General features: G+C 46.3%; 1 protein-coding gene across 6 annotated transcripts in view; it reads left to right on the forward strand.

The window, feature by feature from the left end:
- ep400 (E1A binding protein p400) overlaps positions 1 to 18,170 on the forward strand; it is a 31,349-nt gene extending 13,179 nt beyond the window's left edge. For 2 of the 6 annotated variants that reach the window (XM_053680075.1, XM_053680078.1), the window contains exons 21-53: positions 1,669 to 1,838; positions 2,360 to 2,550; positions 3,034 to 3,222; positions 4,937 to 5,101; positions 5,493 to 5,645; positions 5,743 to 5,831; positions 6,048 to 6,355; positions 6,472 to 6,674; positions 6,933 to 7,102; positions 7,361 to 7,557; positions 7,725 to 7,836; positions 7,929 to 8,213; positions 8,301 to 8,375; positions 8,474 to 8,602; positions 8,711 to 8,755; positions 9,120 to 9,273; positions 9,509 to 9,744; positions 9,841 to 10,014; positions 10,125 to 10,172; positions 10,281 to 10,417; positions 10,507 to 10,563; positions 11,570 to 11,648; positions 11,809 to 12,003; positions 12,140 to 12,185; positions 12,279 to 12,388; positions 12,604 to 12,781; positions 13,019 to 13,128; positions 13,519 to 13,707; positions 14,039 to 14,210; positions 14,359 to 14,471; positions 15,242 to 15,379; positions 15,739 to 15,792; positions 16,072 to 18,170. In XM_053680075.1, coding sequence (XP_053536050.1) covers positions 1,669 to 1,838; positions 2,360 to 2,550; positions 3,034 to 3,222; positions 4,937 to 5,101; positions 5,493 to 5,645; positions 5,743 to 5,831; positions 6,048 to 6,355; positions 6,472 to 6,674; positions 6,933 to 7,102; positions 7,361 to 7,557; positions 7,725 to 7,836; positions 7,929 to 8,213; positions 8,301 to 8,375; positions 8,474 to 8,602; positions 8,711 to 8,755; positions 9,120 to 9,273; positions 9,509 to 9,744; positions 9,841 to 10,014; positions 10,125 to 10,172; positions 10,281 to 10,417; positions 10,507 to 10,563; positions 11,570 to 11,648; positions 11,809 to 12,003; positions 12,140 to 12,185; positions 12,279 to 12,388; positions 12,604 to 12,781; positions 13,019 to 13,128; positions 13,519 to 13,707; positions 14,039 to 14,210; positions 14,359 to 14,471; positions 15,242 to 15,379; positions 15,739 to 15,792; positions 16,072 to 16,437 — 5,037 coding nt within the window. In that variant the 3' untranslated portion in view covers positions 16,438 to 18,170. The remainder of the gene's footprint in view (positions 1 to 1,668; positions 1,839 to 2,359; positions 2,551 to 3,033; positions 3,223 to 4,936; positions 5,102 to 5,492; positions 5,646 to 5,742; positions 5,832 to 6,047; positions 6,356 to 6,471; positions 6,675 to 6,932; positions 7,103 to 7,360; positions 7,558 to 7,724; positions 7,837 to 7,928; positions 8,214 to 8,300; positions 8,376 to 8,473; positions 8,603 to 8,710; positions 8,756 to 9,119; positions 9,274 to 9,508; positions 9,745 to 9,840; positions 10,015 to 10,124; positions 10,173 to 10,280; positions 10,418 to 10,506; positions 10,564 to 11,569; positions 11,649 to 11,808; positions 12,004 to 12,139; positions 12,186 to 12,278; positions 12,389 to 12,603; positions 12,782 to 13,018; positions 13,129 to 13,518; positions 13,708 to 14,038; positions 14,211 to 14,358; positions 14,472 to 15,241; positions 15,380 to 15,738; positions 15,793 to 16,071) is intronic. The other 4 variants (XM_053680076.1, XM_053680077.1, XM_053680079.1 and 1 more) reach the window with 4 other exon arrangements.
- The last annotated feature ends 516 nt before the right edge of the window (positions 18,171 to 18,686 follow it).

Raw genomic sequence — 18,686 nt, forward strand, 5'->3', positions numbered from 1 at the left:
AGGGTAGATATGTAAATAGATAGATAGAAGGGTAGATATGTAAATAGATAGATAGATGGGTAGATATGTAAATAGATAGATAGATGGGTAGATATGTAAATAGATAGATAGATGGGTAGATATGTAGATAGATAGATAGATGGGTAGATATGTAAATAGATAGATGGGTAGATATGTAAATAGATGGGTAGATATGTAACTAGATGGATAGAAGGGTAGATATGTAGATAGATTGATGGGTAGATATGTAAATAGATAGATAGAAGGGTAGATATGTAAATAGATAGATGGGTAGATATGTAAATAGATAGATTGATGGGTAGATATGTAAATATATAGATAGATGGGTAGATATGTAAATAGATAGATAGAAGGGTAGATATGTAAATAGATAGATGGGTAGATATGTAAATAGATAGATTGATGGGTAGATATGTAAATATATAGATAGATGGGTAGATATGTAACTAGATGGATAGAAGGGTAGATATGTAAATAGATAGATGGGTAGAAGGGTAGATAGATAGATAGAAGGGTAAATATGTAAATAGAATGGTAGATATGTAGATGGATAGAAGGATAGATAGAAGGGCAGATATGTAAATAGATAGAAGGGCAGATATGTAAATAGATAGAAGGGTAGATATGTAAATAGATAGAAGGGTAGATATGTAAATAGATAGAAGGGTAGATATGTAAATAGATTGATGGGTAGATATGTAGATAGATAGATAGAAGGGTAGATATGTAAATAGATAGATAGAAGGGTAGATATGTAAATAGATAGATAGATGGGTAGATATGTAAATAGATAGATAGATGGGTAGATATGTAAATAGATAGATAGATGGGTAGATATGTAGATAGATAGATAGATGGGTAGATATGTAAATAGATAGATAGAAGGGTAGATATGTAAATAGATAGATAGATGGGTAGATATGTAAATAGATAGATAGATGGGTAGATATGTAGATAGATAGATAGATGGGTAGATATGTAAATAGATAGATGGGTAGATATGTAAATAGATGGGTAGATATGTAACTAGATGGATAGAAGGGTAGATATGTAGATAGATAGATGGGTAGATATGTAAATAGATAGATAGATGGGTAGATATGTAAATAGATAGATAGATGGGTAGATATGTAAATAGATGGGTAGATATGTAACTAGATGGATAGAAGGGTAGATATGTAGATAGATAGATGGGTAGATATGTAAATAGATAGATAGATGGGTAGATATGTAAATAGATAGATAGATGGGTAGATATGTAAATAGATAGGTAGATATGTAACTAGATGGATAGAAGGGTAGATATGTAAATAGATAGATAGATAGATGGGTAGATATGTAAATAGATAGATAGATGGGTAGATATGTAAATAGATAGATAGATGGGTAGATATGTAAATAGATAGATAGATGGGTAGATATGTAAATAGATACAAGCGACAGGATAAATGTAAAATACAAAAAATAGAAAACAAAACAGATTGTGTCCATGAGCCTCTAACTCTCATCACCTCTTTTTTTCATATTTTATATTAATCCGGTCATTATTATTATTATTATTATTATTATTATTATTATTATTATTATAGGAAGTAAACGCTTCTGAAATGCACCTGCATTCCTGTGGGTTTTGTTTTCTCCCCCCAGACCGTGGACTTGTCCCTTTTCGACCTGATCAATAATGAAGGCAGACTGACCCGCTTCGAGACGACCAAGGTCCTTCCCAAACTCAGACTGAGTCAGCAGCTCATCGAGGAGATCCACAGCGCACCCGACCCACCACCCAGACCCAAACCCTGCAAGATCAAGCCCATGAGGTTAAAACACCCTGATTCCGAATGTGTGCTAATCTGAAGCCGCGCGTGCGTAGTGATGTTGACTGAATGGATCGGAGTCATTGCTCGTCTGGTTTTATTACTAGGGTGTGATTCCGAAACTATTATTTAACACAATAATTAACAAAGATCGCGCTCTGTCTGTCTCTCACACACTCTCACTCCTCCTCTGTCTCTCTGTACCTCTCACTTTCTTTCTTTCATTCTTTCTTTCTCTGTCTGTCACTCTCACTCTCCATTTCTTTTTTTTCTTTTTCCCCCTCTCACTCTGTCTGTCCCTCTCACTCTCCGTATTTCTTTCTTTCCCTCCCTGTGTCCCTCTCACTGTCCATCACTTTCTTTCTTTCTTTCTTTCTTTCTTTCTGTCCCCCCAGTGATGGTTTTCTTGCTGAAGTGCGATCATGCGAGAGTAAGAGTTTGCGAGAGTACGATTTTGCGAATGTGTGCGAGAGTACGCGTTTGCGATTGTGCGAGAGTAAGTATCCTCTGTCGGTGGGTTTCAGGTTGTTCCAGCCAGTGCAGTACGGGACGAAACCAGAGGGGCGTCTCGTGCCCCTGGTCAACACTGCGCAAGTCCAGCGCTCCACTGCTACCACCACTGCTACCCCCACCACCACTTCTACCCCTACTGCTGTCGCTCAGAACACCCAGGCCAGGGGCAAATCACCCGTTACTACCACCTCGTCCACTCAGGGTAAGACCTCGAGGAACGTCCTGCTGTGAAAGAGAGACGATGGTTTGGTTTTGAATGCGAACGGTGCCGATCAGACTTTGGATTATGGTCCAGTCAGTAAAAACATGTTTGTTTGTTTGTTGTTTGTAAAATAACAGTTTGATTTTGAATGCCGCTCTTTCCAGCATGTGTACAAAAGTCCATCGTGTTGTAGTATGTTTTATTATTGGTATCGGAGCTCTTGCAGATTGTCGCTGGACCACGTAAGAGCGTTCCGCTCTGATTTCAGTGCCGAGATAGGGTTTTGTTCCTAATAGACCTGGACAAGACTAAACTGTACAGTGCTGTCTGCTTGAATGTTTTGTTTTCCCATAACCTGTCTATGAAATGCTGTGTAACAGGGTGACATCCTGTGCAGTTCACTGGTACTTTGGGGATCGATGGGTTTATTCCAGCTGGAGAAACACCGTCTGACTTTTGTCTCTTCTTCCCTAAACCCTACAGCCAGCAGCGCACCAGGACTTGCTGTTGCAGCTGCCCCCTCTACTGCCACTTCTACCCATGTGGCTTTAGGTGTAGCAGGGGTGGGTGCTGTAGCCCCCAGACCTGCTGTCGCCCCTCAGCCTCTATCCACCCACCCCCTGCTGCCCCAGAGGCTACTCCTCAGCTCCCAGGCCCAGGCTCGCTTGCCTAGTAAGTGGCCATGTAACCTCACTTCCGTCCTTTCGGTCAAAGAATCATCCTCTCGAGCACAGCAGTTGAAGAGCTGCAAGAAAAATACAGGAAGCTATAGAACTTCTGAGACTAGCGCGTGGGATTCTGGAGATAGAATAGTCCTGTGTACACACTTGATGTAACTTTCTACCATCAAAATCGCAAAAAAACCTGCCAGCTTTAATGCGTGTTTCCCAAGAGCGTCGCGTCTTAACATGCAGACACGAGTCATCGCTCAGAAACTCTTCCTTTTAAATAAATAAATAAATCAAAAACATCAGGACGTGTCAATCTGGAGTAACCGACGACGACACGGGTGTTCTGAACTCCCAAGATATTAACTCGGTCTCTGCAGGATTTCCCGATCGCCGAAATTAACCTTTTACAGGAGATTTTATTAATAGCCTGATAATAATTAGAAAGTGATTAGAAGCTCCTCCCCCTTTCTTGGCATTGGCAGGTTTGCATGGATCGCATTAACCCAACCGTGATATGTCCATTTGTTCGGATTTTTCAGTTCTTTTTCTTGCAGTTAATGAAATGTTTTTGGAAGGGTACACGATTATAAATGACAAAGGCTTCTAAACTTGAAATATTGCACTTTATAATTCATTTTTTGATAAGGTCAGATCTTCCGACAGCAGCCCTAATGTTTCGTACTCCGGAGTAAGTTAATTTCTGTAAAATCACTGCTGATAAATCTAGGCTTTCGTACTGAACTGAACGCCTCTACAATATCCCAGATTTACTCTCCAGTCTCTGATATCAGCTGCGTGAATGAGATCTCTCTCTCTCTCTCTCTCTCTCTCTCTCTCTCTCTCTCTCTCTCTGTCTCTCAGCTCACAATTTCTCATCACTCTTTTTTTTTAATAAATTTTTTTGATTATTCCTTTAAGCTTCCCTCTCCCCTTCAGCACCGGCCGGCTCTTCCGTTCACAAACTAATCCTTTTCTTCATCCAGCTCAGCTCAAGGATCCTGCACCGAGTAGCTTTGCTCTTCTCGCCCCCTCTTCTTGTATTTGTTCACAAGTTTTCTTTCTTCCAGTATCCTCCAGCTGCAAGTGCACGTGAGCATGGCTCCTCCCTTCACCCTGCACCTTCTCCCCCCCCCTTCACTCTTTTGTCCAACTCTTTTAAAACCCTTTTTCGGTTGTCTTTGTCCGAAACTCGGACGTGGTTCGATAAATGAAACGCTATAGAAATGTTTACCGGATGTGTTTTTTTTTTTAAATATCCGCACACATTTTTCTTAGACTTTAACTAAAGAGATGTTTCTTTCAGGCCTCTATCGCGCACACACACACACACACGTCTCACAAAGGCTGCAGTTACTAAACCACACCCCCTGTATTAGCATTTTTAATTAATAGGACGGGGAATAAACCCATTTGGAATCACGAAGTCGATTATGTTCCTATAACGGCACGTCCTCTTATACCACAACGATTTGCCTAAAGAACGACACATCGTACTTTTTCTCAACGTATTATCACTCGTCGACGCCAGTTGGAGAACACGTATCAGTTCCTGCCGGAGTCAGTTAGCTTTAGAGCTTTAAAGTGACGAATAAATGAACGTTGGCCCTCAGATGAACAGAACGATAAGCAGAGAAAGGCATTTCAGGTTTTTAGCCGAAAGGCAGTCTTGTTTCCCTGCTAATCCCCCATCTGTGTGCGTTTGTGCTGTTCCGAAGGTGGAGATGTGGTGAAAGTGGCTCAGTTGGCGTCGATAACGGGCGCCCAGAGTCGGATCGCGCAGACCGAGACCCCGGTCACGCTGCAGTTCCAGGGCAACAAGTTCACGTTGTCACCCAGCCAGCTGCGTCAGCTCACCACGGGACAGCCTCTCCAGCTCCAAGGTACTGTCACAGTGCGTCTCGGTGTGTTCCTGTTCCTTCTCTCTACACCCTCGGTGTGTCGGGGGAGTTGAGAGGAGGTGCTCTGCTTTCCTTCCATCTGGGGCGTAATGAGGCAGAATAATGACAAATTTCCATTGTGTCACGAATCAATGGGTTTATTCTTTTCAGTCGTGACTGACTAAGGGTGGCTTCATTTACCCAGTCCCGTCGAGCGTCCCAAAGCAGGCTTAACTGTCGAAAATCAGAATATTACAAAGCTAAAGTTCAGCTGAACGATAGCGTCGGACTTTTCCACGGTGTTCGAATCTTTTGTGATGCACCTGTACGTGACTTCTCTTCCTAAATATTTCGTTTGGAACTCTGTCTCTGTCGGTTTTCCCTCCTCCTGTAGGTAACATCCTGCAGATCGTATCGACCCCGGGGCAGCCGATCCTCAGGCCGCCGAGCTCCTTGGTGATGCAGCCGATGCCCCAGCCCGTTCCCGTTCAGAACTCCACGGGCCCTCAGGCAGCCCTCCCTCCGGCCACCCCTGCGCCTCCACAGGGTGAGAATCCCCACTTAACGTCTGTATCCGAGTGCTGATTTGATTTCTGTTTAGAAGAAAGAAAACATGATCTAACGTCAACTCCTCTGTAAATCAGCCGGCGTGGCTGCTGGTGCTACGGGTACGACGTCTACCCCCGCTGACGCCGGAGGCAACGCGAAACCCTCCACCAACGCCACACCACAAGTGAGTGAGAGCTGGAACTTTTTTCTTATTTTATATTTTATACTCGCGCTTTTAGACGTCTCGGGCCTGGGGAGGCGGTAATTCCTCTTTACTCGCTCCCTTCAGTTCATACAGTTATTCGAGATTAAAATAACGGCCCACAAACAGGTCTTGACTTTGGGTCAAACGCCTCCTTGTGCACCTCCTTGGCTCCATTTGGCTGCTTTCTTTCACCAGGAGTCGAGCGAGGAGAGGAACAGGCAGCTGAAGGAGCATCTGAGTCGTCTGTTCGCCGTTAACGAGCGGCGCGTTCAGCGTTCCGTCCTGTACGGGGCCGACCTTCTCGAAGCCTGTTCCGTGACCGGGGGACGCGCTCTTCCCGCTCCTCGTCCTCTCCCTGCTCCCGAGCACTCGCGCTGGTCCTGGGTGGGCAGAGACGCCTGCCTGAAGGCCCAGCAGAACAACGTTTACACGACACACTCGCTTCGATTGGCTCTTCGCTCCCATACAGAGAGATCGCAGGAAGGAGACAGCCTCGTCAAAAGGTGCGTTTCTTGTTTGTTGTTGTTTTTCTCATACCGCGTTGCAACATTTTAAGCCCTTTTTGTTTATTTTGTGATTCTCTTGTTCCTTACATCTAAAATCAAACTTCTCCTCGCAGGCTGTCGTGTATTCTTCCTGCCTCTGTAGCTCCGCCCCCTCAGCTTTACGCAGCCAACCCGCCGCCGCCATACAGTCTGAAGCAGAAGTCGTTTGTCCGCCACTTGCGGGAAGTCTCCGCCCCCTACGACCCGGAGATCCGCGCTCTGGCCCGCCCGGCTACGTTTGAGCTCCCTGATAAACGGCTGCTGGAAACGGATTCAGGTTGGACTTGGTTTCACGTTACAGCACTCCTTAACGGAGGAACGTTCCGGAGAACCTCGGATAATTATTTATCCTTTTTCTTTTCTTTTTTCTGTTTTACCAGTAGATACTGTATTCTGTCTTTATTTACATTGTACATAAAGTAATATAACGACAACTCTGTGTTTGTGACGTATTAAATGTCCGTCTCTTTCTAATGTATAAACGTCCGTCTCTTTCTAATGTATTTAATGTATAAACGTATTTGTGTGTGTGTAGGTAAGCTGGAGGCGTTGTCTATCCTGCTGCACAAGCTGAAGGCAGAGGGCAGGAGAGTCCTCATCTTCACTCAGATGGCCAGCATGCTGGATCTCCTGGAGACCTTTCTGGATCACCGACATTTTACGTTTGTACGCCTGGACGAGAGCCTCTCCCACCACGAGAGACAGGTATTCGGATGTGGTGGTCAGTGACATGACACTAACCGCGTGATGCCGGTTTCTCCACCTCAGCTTAGCGTGACCGCTTTATTGCTAACCATTACTTTAAAAGGAAAAAAAAAAAAATTTATAAGGCTACATTTTAGTTTTGGTGTGTTTTCATGTACAGTTTCCAGGTGCGTGAGAAGTGTATTTTCGCGTTTGCCGCGTTTAGTCACCGTTCGCGAGCGTAAGAATTCTCTCCTTGCTCTTGCCCCGCCCCCTCAGGATCAGATCAAGGCGTTCAACCGCAACAGACGGTTCTTCTGTGCCGTCCTGACCAATCGTTGCTGCTCTGCAGTCGGCCACGTGTTCGACGCGGACACGGTCGTGTTCTACGACACGGATCTCAACCCCAGCATGGACGCCCGTACGCAGGAGTGGTGCGACAAAGTCGGACGCTCCAAAGACATCCACATATACAGGTGCGTGCACAGCAGAGAAGCGTGCTTAGATAAAGGTTCGTTCTTATTTAAAAAGAAAAAAAAAAATAGAGAGAGAGAGAGAGGCTGGTTTTTAATAAGGACGTTTTTAAATGTAACTGCTGGATAGATTAGAGGAAGTGTAACGGTCTAAATGTCGACTCCTTCAGGCTGGAGAGTGGAAACTCCATAGAGGAGAAACTACTGAAGAACGGCACCAAGGACCTGATCAGAGAAGTGGCAGCACAAGGCACGGACTACACACTCGCCTTCCTCACGCAGGTACACAGCCGTCTGCTGAATCCGGCCTGCTTTGTTAACCGTCTCCGCTTTTGAGGGATTGCATCGAAATTCTTTATATGCATCTTGTCCAGCGCACCATCCAGGACCTGTTTGAAGTAGAAGCTGGATGTGGAGAGAAGGTGGAGGAGTTCGTCGTGCTGCATCAGGAACCCTCTCCGTCAGAATCCATCCCTCCGCACGTCGCCCGGCCGTACATCCAGGCCCTCAACGCCATCGCTCTGCAGACGCTTCACCCGGATCAGGGGCCGGAGAAGAAACAGCTAGAGAAACGAGAGGAGCAAATGGAGCCGGGGGACGAGGGCGAGGTGACGGGCGAGGCGTCTCAGCTGGAGGAGCTGGCGTCCGTCGTGGAACAGGTAACTCGCGGCCGATTGCCGAAGGACTGCGACGCCTCGTAGATGTCTGTCCTCGTTCAATTCATAACGCCTTTCCATTTGCCCTAGCTTACTCCTATCGAGAAATACGCGCTTCAGTACCTGGAGTACCTTCACGTCAGCGAAGACGAGGCCGTCGCTAAGGTAAGAGGAGGTTTCGGAAATTTGAATGGGAAAAAGCTTGCTTTAATACGGAAACTATCAACTTCCTGATCACGTCGCGTGTTGCGCATGGTTCCTAGGAGCGTATAGAAGCTGCTAAACGAGCCTGGGAGCTGCGGCAGAAGCGAAAGCGCGAAGACGAGGATCGGGCTACTCTGGAAGACGAGGAAGACCTCTTCACCTACACCCGAGAGGACGCGTACAACATGGTGCGCCTTGACGAGTTTTCCAAAGTCGAGTAGTCCGCGAAAAAGTCTTTGGTGCTTAAGTGTTTTTTGTTTTTTTTTTTGTTCCTGTTTTTTTTCCCTGCTCTGTAGGAGTACGTGTTCGAGTCGGCAGACGGTCAGACAGAAATCATGCCGGTAAGACAATCCCGCGTTTATTACAGGTGCATCTCAAAAAAGTTCGAATATCATGGAAAAGTACTTTTTTTTTTTTTTCCCCCCTGTAATTTAATTCAAAAAGTGGAACTTTTTTTGTTTGTTTGTTTGTTTTCGTCTCGATGAAGGCTTCAGATGTTTCACTTTATGTGTAACGAATCTAGAATATATTCAAGTTCCTCTTTTTGAATTAATTTACAGGGGGGAAAAGAACTTTTCCACGTTGTTCTAATATTTTGAGATGCACCTGTACATGTAGCATTTGACAGGATTTAGATGTGTTGCGTATAGATATGATGATGATGATGATGATGATCGCCTGTTTCTCGGCCCGTTCCTGCCATAGCTGTGGACGCCACCGACGCCACCTCAGGACGATAACGACATCTACATCGACTCCGTCATCTGCCTCATGTATGACTCCGCCCCCATGCCAGAGTCCAAGCTGCCCCCGGTGTACGTCCGCAAAGAGCACAAGAGACCCAAGATGGACCCGTCTGGTAGGAAAAAATACGTGTGAATTGATCGCTAAAGTCTCAGTAGATACGTGTGTGTGTGCGCAAACGTTGGAGTTGTAGACCTTGCACTATTTTTGTTTGAATTCTTATAAATAAATAAAAATATTTAGACTAATCGCTATATCCAAAATATAAACGCTTTTCTTTGTGGTAAGAAACATTTTAATATATTAGCCAATGCCTTGCATCACGTGTATGACGTGCGGTGTCTTCCCAGCCTTGGGCCGTAAGAAGAAGAAGGGTCATGGCGAGGCGGTGATCCCCCCGCGGTCGCTCTTCGATAAGGCGAGTATGTTGAAGGTGCGGCGAGAAGGAAAGGACCAGAAGAAGAACTTCTCTCTGAAGCAGCAGGCTCCGTTCGCCAAGCCGCTGCCCTCGCTGGTCAAACCCACCATGGAACCGGGACAGGACAATCCAGAGTGGCTCATCAGTGAAGACTGGGCTCTGCTGCAGGTACACACACACACATGCACAAACACACACACTTATAATCGCTCGGTAACAGACCACATCATATCAGTATCATTGGTTCTCTGTGCTGTTTTTCAGGCGGTGAAACAACTGCTCGAGCTGCCTCTGAACCTGACCATCGTGTCTCCGGCTCACACGCCAAACTGGGACTTGGTGAGCGACGTGGTGAGCTCCTGCAGCAGGATCTACCGCTCGCCGAAACAGTGCCGCAGCCGCTACGAGAACGTCATCATCCCCCGTGAGGAGGGCAAGGTGTGGAACACGTTACCGATTACTACGTCCTGTCTGATTAGTCTTATTTTGTTTTTGGACGACTCATTCTTTTCCATTCCGAGTTTAATAACGACCGTCTCGTCTCGCAGTTAATTTACGAAGCTAATCCCAAGAAGAAGACCAAGAGCATCTATAAGGTAAAATGACACATGCTGTATTTAAAAATATGAATAAATAAAATTCTTCTGACTGATGCTCAAGCTGCGTTTTTCGTAATTTGTTTATTTATTTATTTATTTTTGCAGACGAAGAACAGCCGTCCCCTGCGCACGTGTCAGATCTACACCCAGGACGACAACGCCACCCAGATCCAGCTCTACAACAACCGCTTCGAGCTCATGAAGATCATCGCCAGCAAGAGGAGTCCTCCAATAAAACCTCTGTAAGAGCTTTTGAAGCGGATACGCGAAGCACGGACGGATTTACGATGACCTTTTGCTTTAATTGTTTGTTTGTTTTTTCTTCATTCAGGCTGGGTATGAATCCGTTCCAGAAGAACCCCAAGCATGCTTCCGTCTTAGCTGAAAGGTAAACCTTTTTCTGTAAAGGGGCATTGTAGTAATTACCTCCGTCATGTTTATAGTCTAGACAGTGGGAGCTGTTAACACTCTACTTAGCCTTAAGGCCGATTTGTACTTACATATATATACATACACATACGTACACAAGATGGCCGCCGCACGCCCTCGGAAATGAACGCGACGTTTCTGCCTGGAGCAGTATCGAAGTTAAATAGCGTAGGCAGTATAGCACTGTGTGACACTGTGTCCCCAACCGAATAAATAAACTAACGTCGTGTCTCAAATCACACACACACACACTGCCGGTCAAAAGTTTGTGGACGCTCGACTGAGCCGTTTCTCGTGATCTTAAAAAGCTTTGGATCTGAAGGTGTGTGTGATGATGATCGCGCCGACGTATCCGTTTCTTTCATTAGAAAACTTAACATTTTATTTACAAAACTGAAAAATCCGTTTTAAACGGGCGCCTCGGAGAGAAATATTCCCAAAAGCAGCCGATAAGAATCCGGCGTAGGTGTGAACTCCTTTAATAAGGATTAAAAAGCATCTCGGGGAAATTCCTCAAGAAATCAGGTGAGACAACGCCAAGAATACGTTTCTGGAAATTCTCGGCAAAAAGGCTGATGGTGAGGATGGTGTTACTCCCGAGTTTTGATGACTTCGTTATTATTATTATTATTATTATTATTAAATGTGTGTGTGGTGATGGGGGATACAAAATAAAGAATGAGTGTGTCTAAACTTTTATTTAAGAGTATTAACACTAACAGTTTTTCTATTACGGTTAGCGTTTGAATTTTCTAAACCCTCTTAAACCTACCAAAAGCTCTGTTTTGAGTCTTAAATAGTAGAAGTTTTAAAGAGAACCCGAGCTCGTTATTAAGAACCGCAGTAAGCACTTCAGTCGCACGTTTTTGCACGCTTCCGTCCGTTAAAAACGGAAAAAACAGTCACATGGTCTGCCTCATCTACTAATACCTATTCCCTGTTCTGTGTCTGAATCTGTTCCGCAGTGGGATCAGCTATGATAAACCCCTGCCTCCTATCCAGGTGGCCTCTCAGAGAGCAGAGAGAATCGCTAAAGAGAAGAAGGTGAGATTTCTGAGGCCTGTGTTTTCATGTTAAAGAGAAACCCGAACTCTTCAGTTCAACTGTGTGAACTTTGCCGTGTCGGGAAGACTCTAGAGACTCCTTCCGTCAATTTTAACTAAACGTGTCTCTCTCTCTCTGTCTCTCTCTCCCTTTTTCCAAGGCTCTGGCAGAGCAGCAAAGGGCTCAGCAGTTAGCTCAGCAGCAGCAGCAGGCAGCCGGTGCGGCCCCAGGGACGCCAGGGGCCACCGCTCAGCCACAAGCCCAACCACAGGCCGCTACCTCTGGGCTCCAGACCGCTGGAGTTCCTCAGGGCACCCAGCAAGGAGCTGCCACTGTCCCCAACACTGCTGTGCTGGTCAGTTGTTTCTACCACTTCACCACATTCTTATCTTTTCATATAAATTTAATACAAGACTAAATGTGTATTTTCACATCATTGGTTTCACATCAAAGTATGTCGAAATACTTTTTAAAATTTTTCCCACCTGCAGGCCGGAGCTATCAAGACCGCCGCTGCTGGCACAGGCATTCAGACAGGTACCATTCAGGGTTCGCCTCAGGCGCATCTCTGTGTTGTCACTTCCGATGATGATGATGATGATGATGATGAGGATGTTCTCCTTCTCTCAGCAGCTGCAGTGGGAGGAAACGTGATCGTGAACACAGTAACCAGTGTTCCTGCAGGCCAGTTTCAGGGAAACAAGCGGCTCGCTTCTCCCGTCCTTACCGCCGCTATACCTGTAAGCCAAGCTGAATATATAGATGAATGAATAACTCACTAATCTAACGTTGCGTTAATTAACCTAGTCAGCTCTATTAGCTTTCCCAGGTTTCAGTGCAGCACCCTGTTTTATGTTTTGCATCGATTTGATTTTGTGGAACACTTAACTGGATGCGTAACTAGTACGCTAATTAACGCGCTAGCATGTTTGAATAGTTGGCTGTTCTGCCCCAGGCTGCAGGTGCTGCTACAGCTCAGGTGGTTCACGCCCCGCAGAGGGCTGTCGCTTCTGCCCCCGCAACCACCCCTGCTGAGGTCGTCGCCATAGCAACTAACCAGGGTGTTCGTGCTGTCACCCCGGTGACCGCCTCGACTGTGGCTCAGGTGCAGTCACGCGCTCTCATGGCTCAAGGTATGAGACCCACACGCACGCACGCGCGCACACACACGCCTGCATCTCTCAGAGCCTTCGTTAGCTCACATTTCAGGTGACATTCTTTAATAAAGTATTAACAGTAACTTTGGTACTCCACTAATTATTACACCATTGATATGTTTCCTGATTTTGCCAGTCACTGAGATTACTACTCCTTTTTTTTCCCCCTTTCTTTCTTTCTTTTTTTTTCTTTTCTTTTCTCCCTTTAAACAGGGATGCAGACGAAGCAGATCGCCCAGGCTCAACTGCAACTCCTCAGGCAGCCGCCGCCGCCGCAGCAGGCTGGTTCTCCTCAGATCAAAACAGTGAACAAACCACAACAGGTGCACACACACACACACACACACACACACACACACACACACACACACAGCTTATTGCTGCATTCAAACAATTCGCTGACATTGCTCTACTGGCTCGCAGTCTGAAACTGAAACGTGCGTTGTTTTTTTTTTTTCATCGACGCAGGAGGTCTTATGCTATCACATATTTGCTGAACAGCTGCTTTGTTTGCTACACGATTAATGTTTAGTCAGCACCTCTCGCGCTCTCGCTGTATTACTGTAGTCTGTCACAAATTGTGTTGACCCCCCGCTCTTTCTTTTTATGAGGTGTAGACTACGAGCTAGTATCCTACTATGTTTTCTACTACTAGTATTCTATGTACAGTAATGCATCTGCTTGCATATGTGTGTGTGTCTTTTCTGATAAAGATGCATAAGCAGAAGCTGCAGGTAGTGGCTGCACAGGGCCAGCAGGCTGCCGTTACCCAGCAGCCCCAGCAGGTCCAGGCCGCTCCGACACCGCAGCCCAGCACGCAGCTCACCGCAGTGGCTGCTGTTACCAGAGCTGGAGCCGTGCTCACCGGGACCGCTGCCTCTAACCTGCAGGTGACCAGACTGGTGAGCGTTCTCTCTCTCTCTCTCTCTCTCTCTCTCTCTCTCTCTCTCTCTCTCTTCACCTGCACCTGGGAAATAAATCTGCGACAGTGTTAATCAGCCCCCCCCCCCCCCCCCCCCCCCCCCCCCCCCTTCTTGATATGGTCACATGTTTTCTATAAACAGGACCTGCATATAAGGAAAAAGAATGTTAGTTACAGTGGAAGCGAAAATGTATTTTTGAGACGTAACCATAGCGACGATCATATCATAAACCACTGGTAAGGAGCTTACGTGTAAGCGGCATGTAAAAGCTTCGTAAAGTTAACGTCTCGCTCTGTTGCTCCCGTATCAGACGCGAGTCGCGGCTCCCGGCACCGTAACGGCGCAGGCGGGTCAGACGGCCCAGGTGACTCTGACCAAACCTCCTCCAGTGGTGTCTGTGCCGGCTGTAGTGTCGTCCACCGGAGTCACCACCCTACCAGTGAACATTGCCGGATACAGCTTAGGACAGCCCCAAAAAGCAGGTACGGACTCGTAAACACGTCGAGCGTCTCACACAAGGAGGGTGTGTACACTAAACAGTCACATAAAACATGGGTATTACATTGTGTTGGAAATGTTCAACTTCTCTCTCTGTGTGTGTGTGTGTGTGTGTGTGTGTGTGTGTGATAGCAGTGGTAGGTCCGTACCAAGTTCAGCAGTTGTTGCGGCAGAAGCAGCAGCAGGCAGCAGCGCAACAGAAAGCAGCGCAACCGCAACAGACACAGGCTGGAGTGCAGCAGAAGGTACACACACACACACACACACACTTTATTTAAAAAGACCACTTTGCCCAAGTGCTCTATAGTGCCTTTTTTTTTTTTAAGAAAAGGAAAAAAAATGTAAATAATATTTATCTACTTTTTTTTTAGCTACTTACATTCATTTCTTCGTTTTCCGCATCTCTTTTTACCGCATCGACATCTCTCTTGTAAGGGAGCGGAGCACGTCACGTGTCTCATTCCGGCAAATCGCCAGAATCCGCTGTGAACTTCCTTAGCCGACGAAGCTCCTCGTCTCCTGGATTTATCGGCCTCTAGTTTCTCACCATTAGCGAGCTCTAGAAAGGAAGTGAGCGTATTTCGACCAGCCGTCATGACGCTAGAGGAAACAAGCTTTCCAATGATACCAAACGTTATTTTCTTTTTCTTCCACGTCGGACTCCTCGACACCAAATCATTGCCCTTTCTGTCCTCTCGGCTCGAGCTGAACCGAGCACGCCGCAGCCTGGCGCGGGAGCGAGTTTGGCCTTTCACGGAGGGGCGAAAGCGCACTGCCTTAAAGGGGGGGGGAACACGGCGCGGTTTTTAAAAAGACAGAAACGTAGACTTTGCGGAACGGAATGCGGTACGATAATCGTCTTATCTCGATTTAATTTGTTTTCATGATCGTCGGAGGCCGTAATCGAAACTGAAAATCCCATTCGTCGCACAGCCCTAGTTCAAACGAGACGAGACGCTATATGTTGCAGGTTTTAATCGTTTCCCGCTTTCTTTTTCCCGTCTGCGTGATGCAGTTGCCGACTCAGCAGACGGTTCAGGTGGCGGGTCAGGGCCCGCAGAAGGTGACGTACACGACCGCCACACAGCTGCCGCATGGCATTAAGACCCAGTTCTTCGCGATGCCGAAATCTGCCACCACACCGCAGTTACAGGTAACACACACACACACACACACACACACACACACACACACACACACACAAGTACTGTCAGAGCAATGCAGTTAGAATTCACACGATACTAAATGTATACTAACTCCGTAATATTTATTTCAGCATACATACTTTTACATTCTTTGTGTTTATATTTATTATTGCAGCAGAGCGAAGTTCAAACAGGTGCCTTTAACTTCAGATCGCTCGCATCTGAATATAACTCCCGAGCGGAATTTAACTTCCGCTCCATGTCAGAAAAAGGCTTGGAAAATGAAGTATAGATATTAAATATAAGCACAAAGAAAGGCAGAAACGTGGCTTAGTGGCTTAGTTTCCTGTCTCTCCTCCACTTGTAGGTCACTAAACTTTCTCAGATAGTACAACCGCAGATAGTGTCCTCGCCCCAGCAGGTGAGAGTGAGCATGTGATGTCCCAGTTCTTTTATTTATTAATTTTGTGTGTGTGTGTGTGTGTGTGTGTGTGTGAAGATTTATGCCTGTAAGAGTTCAGACTGTGTTAGCGGCCGACTAATCTTCTCCATCTCTTTGATGATGTATTTTCTTTGAAAAAACAAAGCCTTAAGCGGGTATACCAGGGGTTCTTGTTGTTGTTGTTGTTGTTGTTGTTGTTGTTGTTTGTTTTTGTATTAAGAACTTGAAATTCTCAGCTGTTACCTCCTGTGTGTGTAGATCCAGGTCCCTCAGACGGTGACTCTGACCCAGGCGCCTGCCACGGCCGGGTCATCTCCTCAGGCTCCGATGCCGGTGAACCCCGCAGGCTCCGCCCCTGCTACGCAGGTTGTCCATCAGAAACTCCTACAACAGCAGCAGCCACAACAGCAGTTGGTTACCGCGGCAGCTCCTGCCTCCTCCCCTCAGATCCCAGTCCCGGCTCCTCAAAGCCCCGCCCAGCAGCAGAGCTCGGCGGTGACCCCTGCAGCCGACGCGTCGGTACAGCAGCCTGGAACGCCGCAGCCTCAACCGGGCAAAGGGAACGCACGCGCAGGAACCACCATGCGTGCCAAAACGCCCGCCAAACCCAGCGGAGGCAGCTAGACACACACACACACACACACACACAATATCTTCTCAGAGGTGTGTGTGAGTTCATTCAGTAGACATTCACCGTGTGCGTTCCTGCCCAGTGTCGTCATCAATGTCTCGTTAAGCAAAACACCTCAGCAGAGACACTCTGGACAGGAGCGCAACAGGCTTTTTAACTCTGTCTCTTTCTCTCTCTCACACACACACACACACACACACACACACACACTCTCCACAGTGTGGAAGTTGTTTTACAGGACTCTTACGCTGTAAAATGCTTGTTTCGTTTTTGTTTTTCTACCGTTCCCGCCTTTCTGTGTTTGTACACGCGTTAACGTTACACGTTTAATATCCTCGGGAGAACATTCGAAAGAGTCCGTAAGTATTTCCGACGACCGTCACGGGGTTAGCGGTTCGTTCTGGGTTGGGTTTTTTTTTTGTTTGTTTTTTTTTGCGGTAAATCGTCACGATTGTAGACGTCCTGACGATTCTAGAGCGCCTGTAAAACTGTCAAACTGCGGCACATCGCTGATCGGATGTCAGCCCGTAACGTTTATACGTTTTCTCTAGGTCGAATTCTCAAAGCTGATTGGTTAGAAGGTTTTATTCCTTATACATTGCCCACCCCTAACACGTTAACGATAACGAGCCGATCCGATGAATCAGGTGTGTGTGTGTGTGTGTGTGTGAGCAGTTAAAATAAAAGCCTCCAGGACTCAGTTTACGATTTTAGATATCTCGTGTGTTTGTAGACTTGGTCCTCTGTAGTCGTGGCCGGTCGAGACTAGTCGTGTGTGAACATCCTGTTCGGGATGTAGAGTCCGGCTGTGTTTTTGGTATCGGGATTAACCAGCGAGCCGGGTTTATTCGGAACAGAAGTCTTTAGAGCAGTAGAGGTGGGTGGATGGATGGATGCTCCCGCTCATCGTCGTTTTTTTTTGTTGTTGTTTTTTTGTAGTGATTTGTACGGTAGACGTGTCGTAAACGTGAGATTGCCGTGTTGTTTACTAGAGACGCACCAATCCAAAGCCAGGAGTGTGAGATCGCCCCAGATATCCATACGGGGCGATTTTTAAAAAGCGCTAACACAAGAAAGAAAGCTTGCGACATGGACGGAGGTTTATCCGGTCCCACGCAGAGGTTCGCAGCGAACGTCAAGACAACTGAATCGTCACGGAGGACCCCCGTCCACGTTGCAACCGTCCGTCTTTGCTCCAGAATTGCTCTGGTAGCCATTTCACAAACAACAACAACAACAACAATCCTACACGGTGTGTAAAGAGAAATGCGAAAGCACGTTTGGGTTAGGTCCGTATCGCATAACGTTACGATAAAAGCAACGGGGTCGGTGCGTCTCCGGTCGTCGCGTGTGTGTGTGTGTGTGTGTGAGGATGTTAGATTTAACCAGTCACTGGACGTTTCATAATAAACTGCTCATAATGTCTCCGATCAGCAACAGACGGAACGCAAATGAGGATTTCTGTTTCGTTTTATCAGCTGCACTGTAAAGTCGTGTTGGTGTATCTGTAATGTCCGGGACTTCCTTCATCCTTCATATATATTCGTCTTTTGATTTTGTTTCCGTTTTCTTTTCTATTTTTTTTTTTTTTTTATTATTCATTCTGAGGAACAAATGTGTAAATAACAGAAAGGAAGACATTTGTAACTGTAAAGCAGTTGTGTTTTCATTGGATTTTTTTTTTTTTTTTTCCAACTCAATATAAAGCGTTGTTTTTATACCAACACGACGTCTCCGTTTCTTATTCGGAGATTCCGAGTATACGGTGGCCTCCAGATTTTAAATGACCGAAATAAACGCTGCTTAACGCTGTTTAAATTCCCCCCCCCCCCCCCCCAAAAAAAAATGCTGTTTGCTTGTTATCGTAATCGCTACCGACAACGTTGGACCAGATTCGTTAAACCCCATCGGAAATATTTCCATATAAACGTATTAAATAGAGGTGCAGGGGTCTGTGCGGGACACTCGAGTTCTTCCACTCCCACACCGTGTCTTCATGGAGCTGGCTTTGTGTCCACATACTTTTGGCCGTATCGGGTGTACGGAGAGGAGCTTTCATTTAAGTCTTTAATCCACAGTCCTGCACCATCCGTGTACTGCCCGTGAAGCTGAAATGCGGAGGCTGTGTTTATATATCATATTCAGCAAGTGCAGTATTGTATATCCTCTTCTTCAAGCCTATCCTCACTCCATCCTCATCACCATCATGACCTTCCCCATCCTCATTCATATCCTCCATCCT

This window comes from Ictalurus punctatus, chromosome 5 (genome assembly GCF_001660625.3).
Source record: "Ictalurus punctatus breed USDA103 chromosome 5, Coco_2.0, whole genome shotgun sequence".
Classification (NCBI taxonomy): domain Eukaryota; kingdom Metazoa; phylum Chordata; class Actinopteri; order Siluriformes; family Ictaluridae; genus Ictalurus; species Ictalurus punctatus.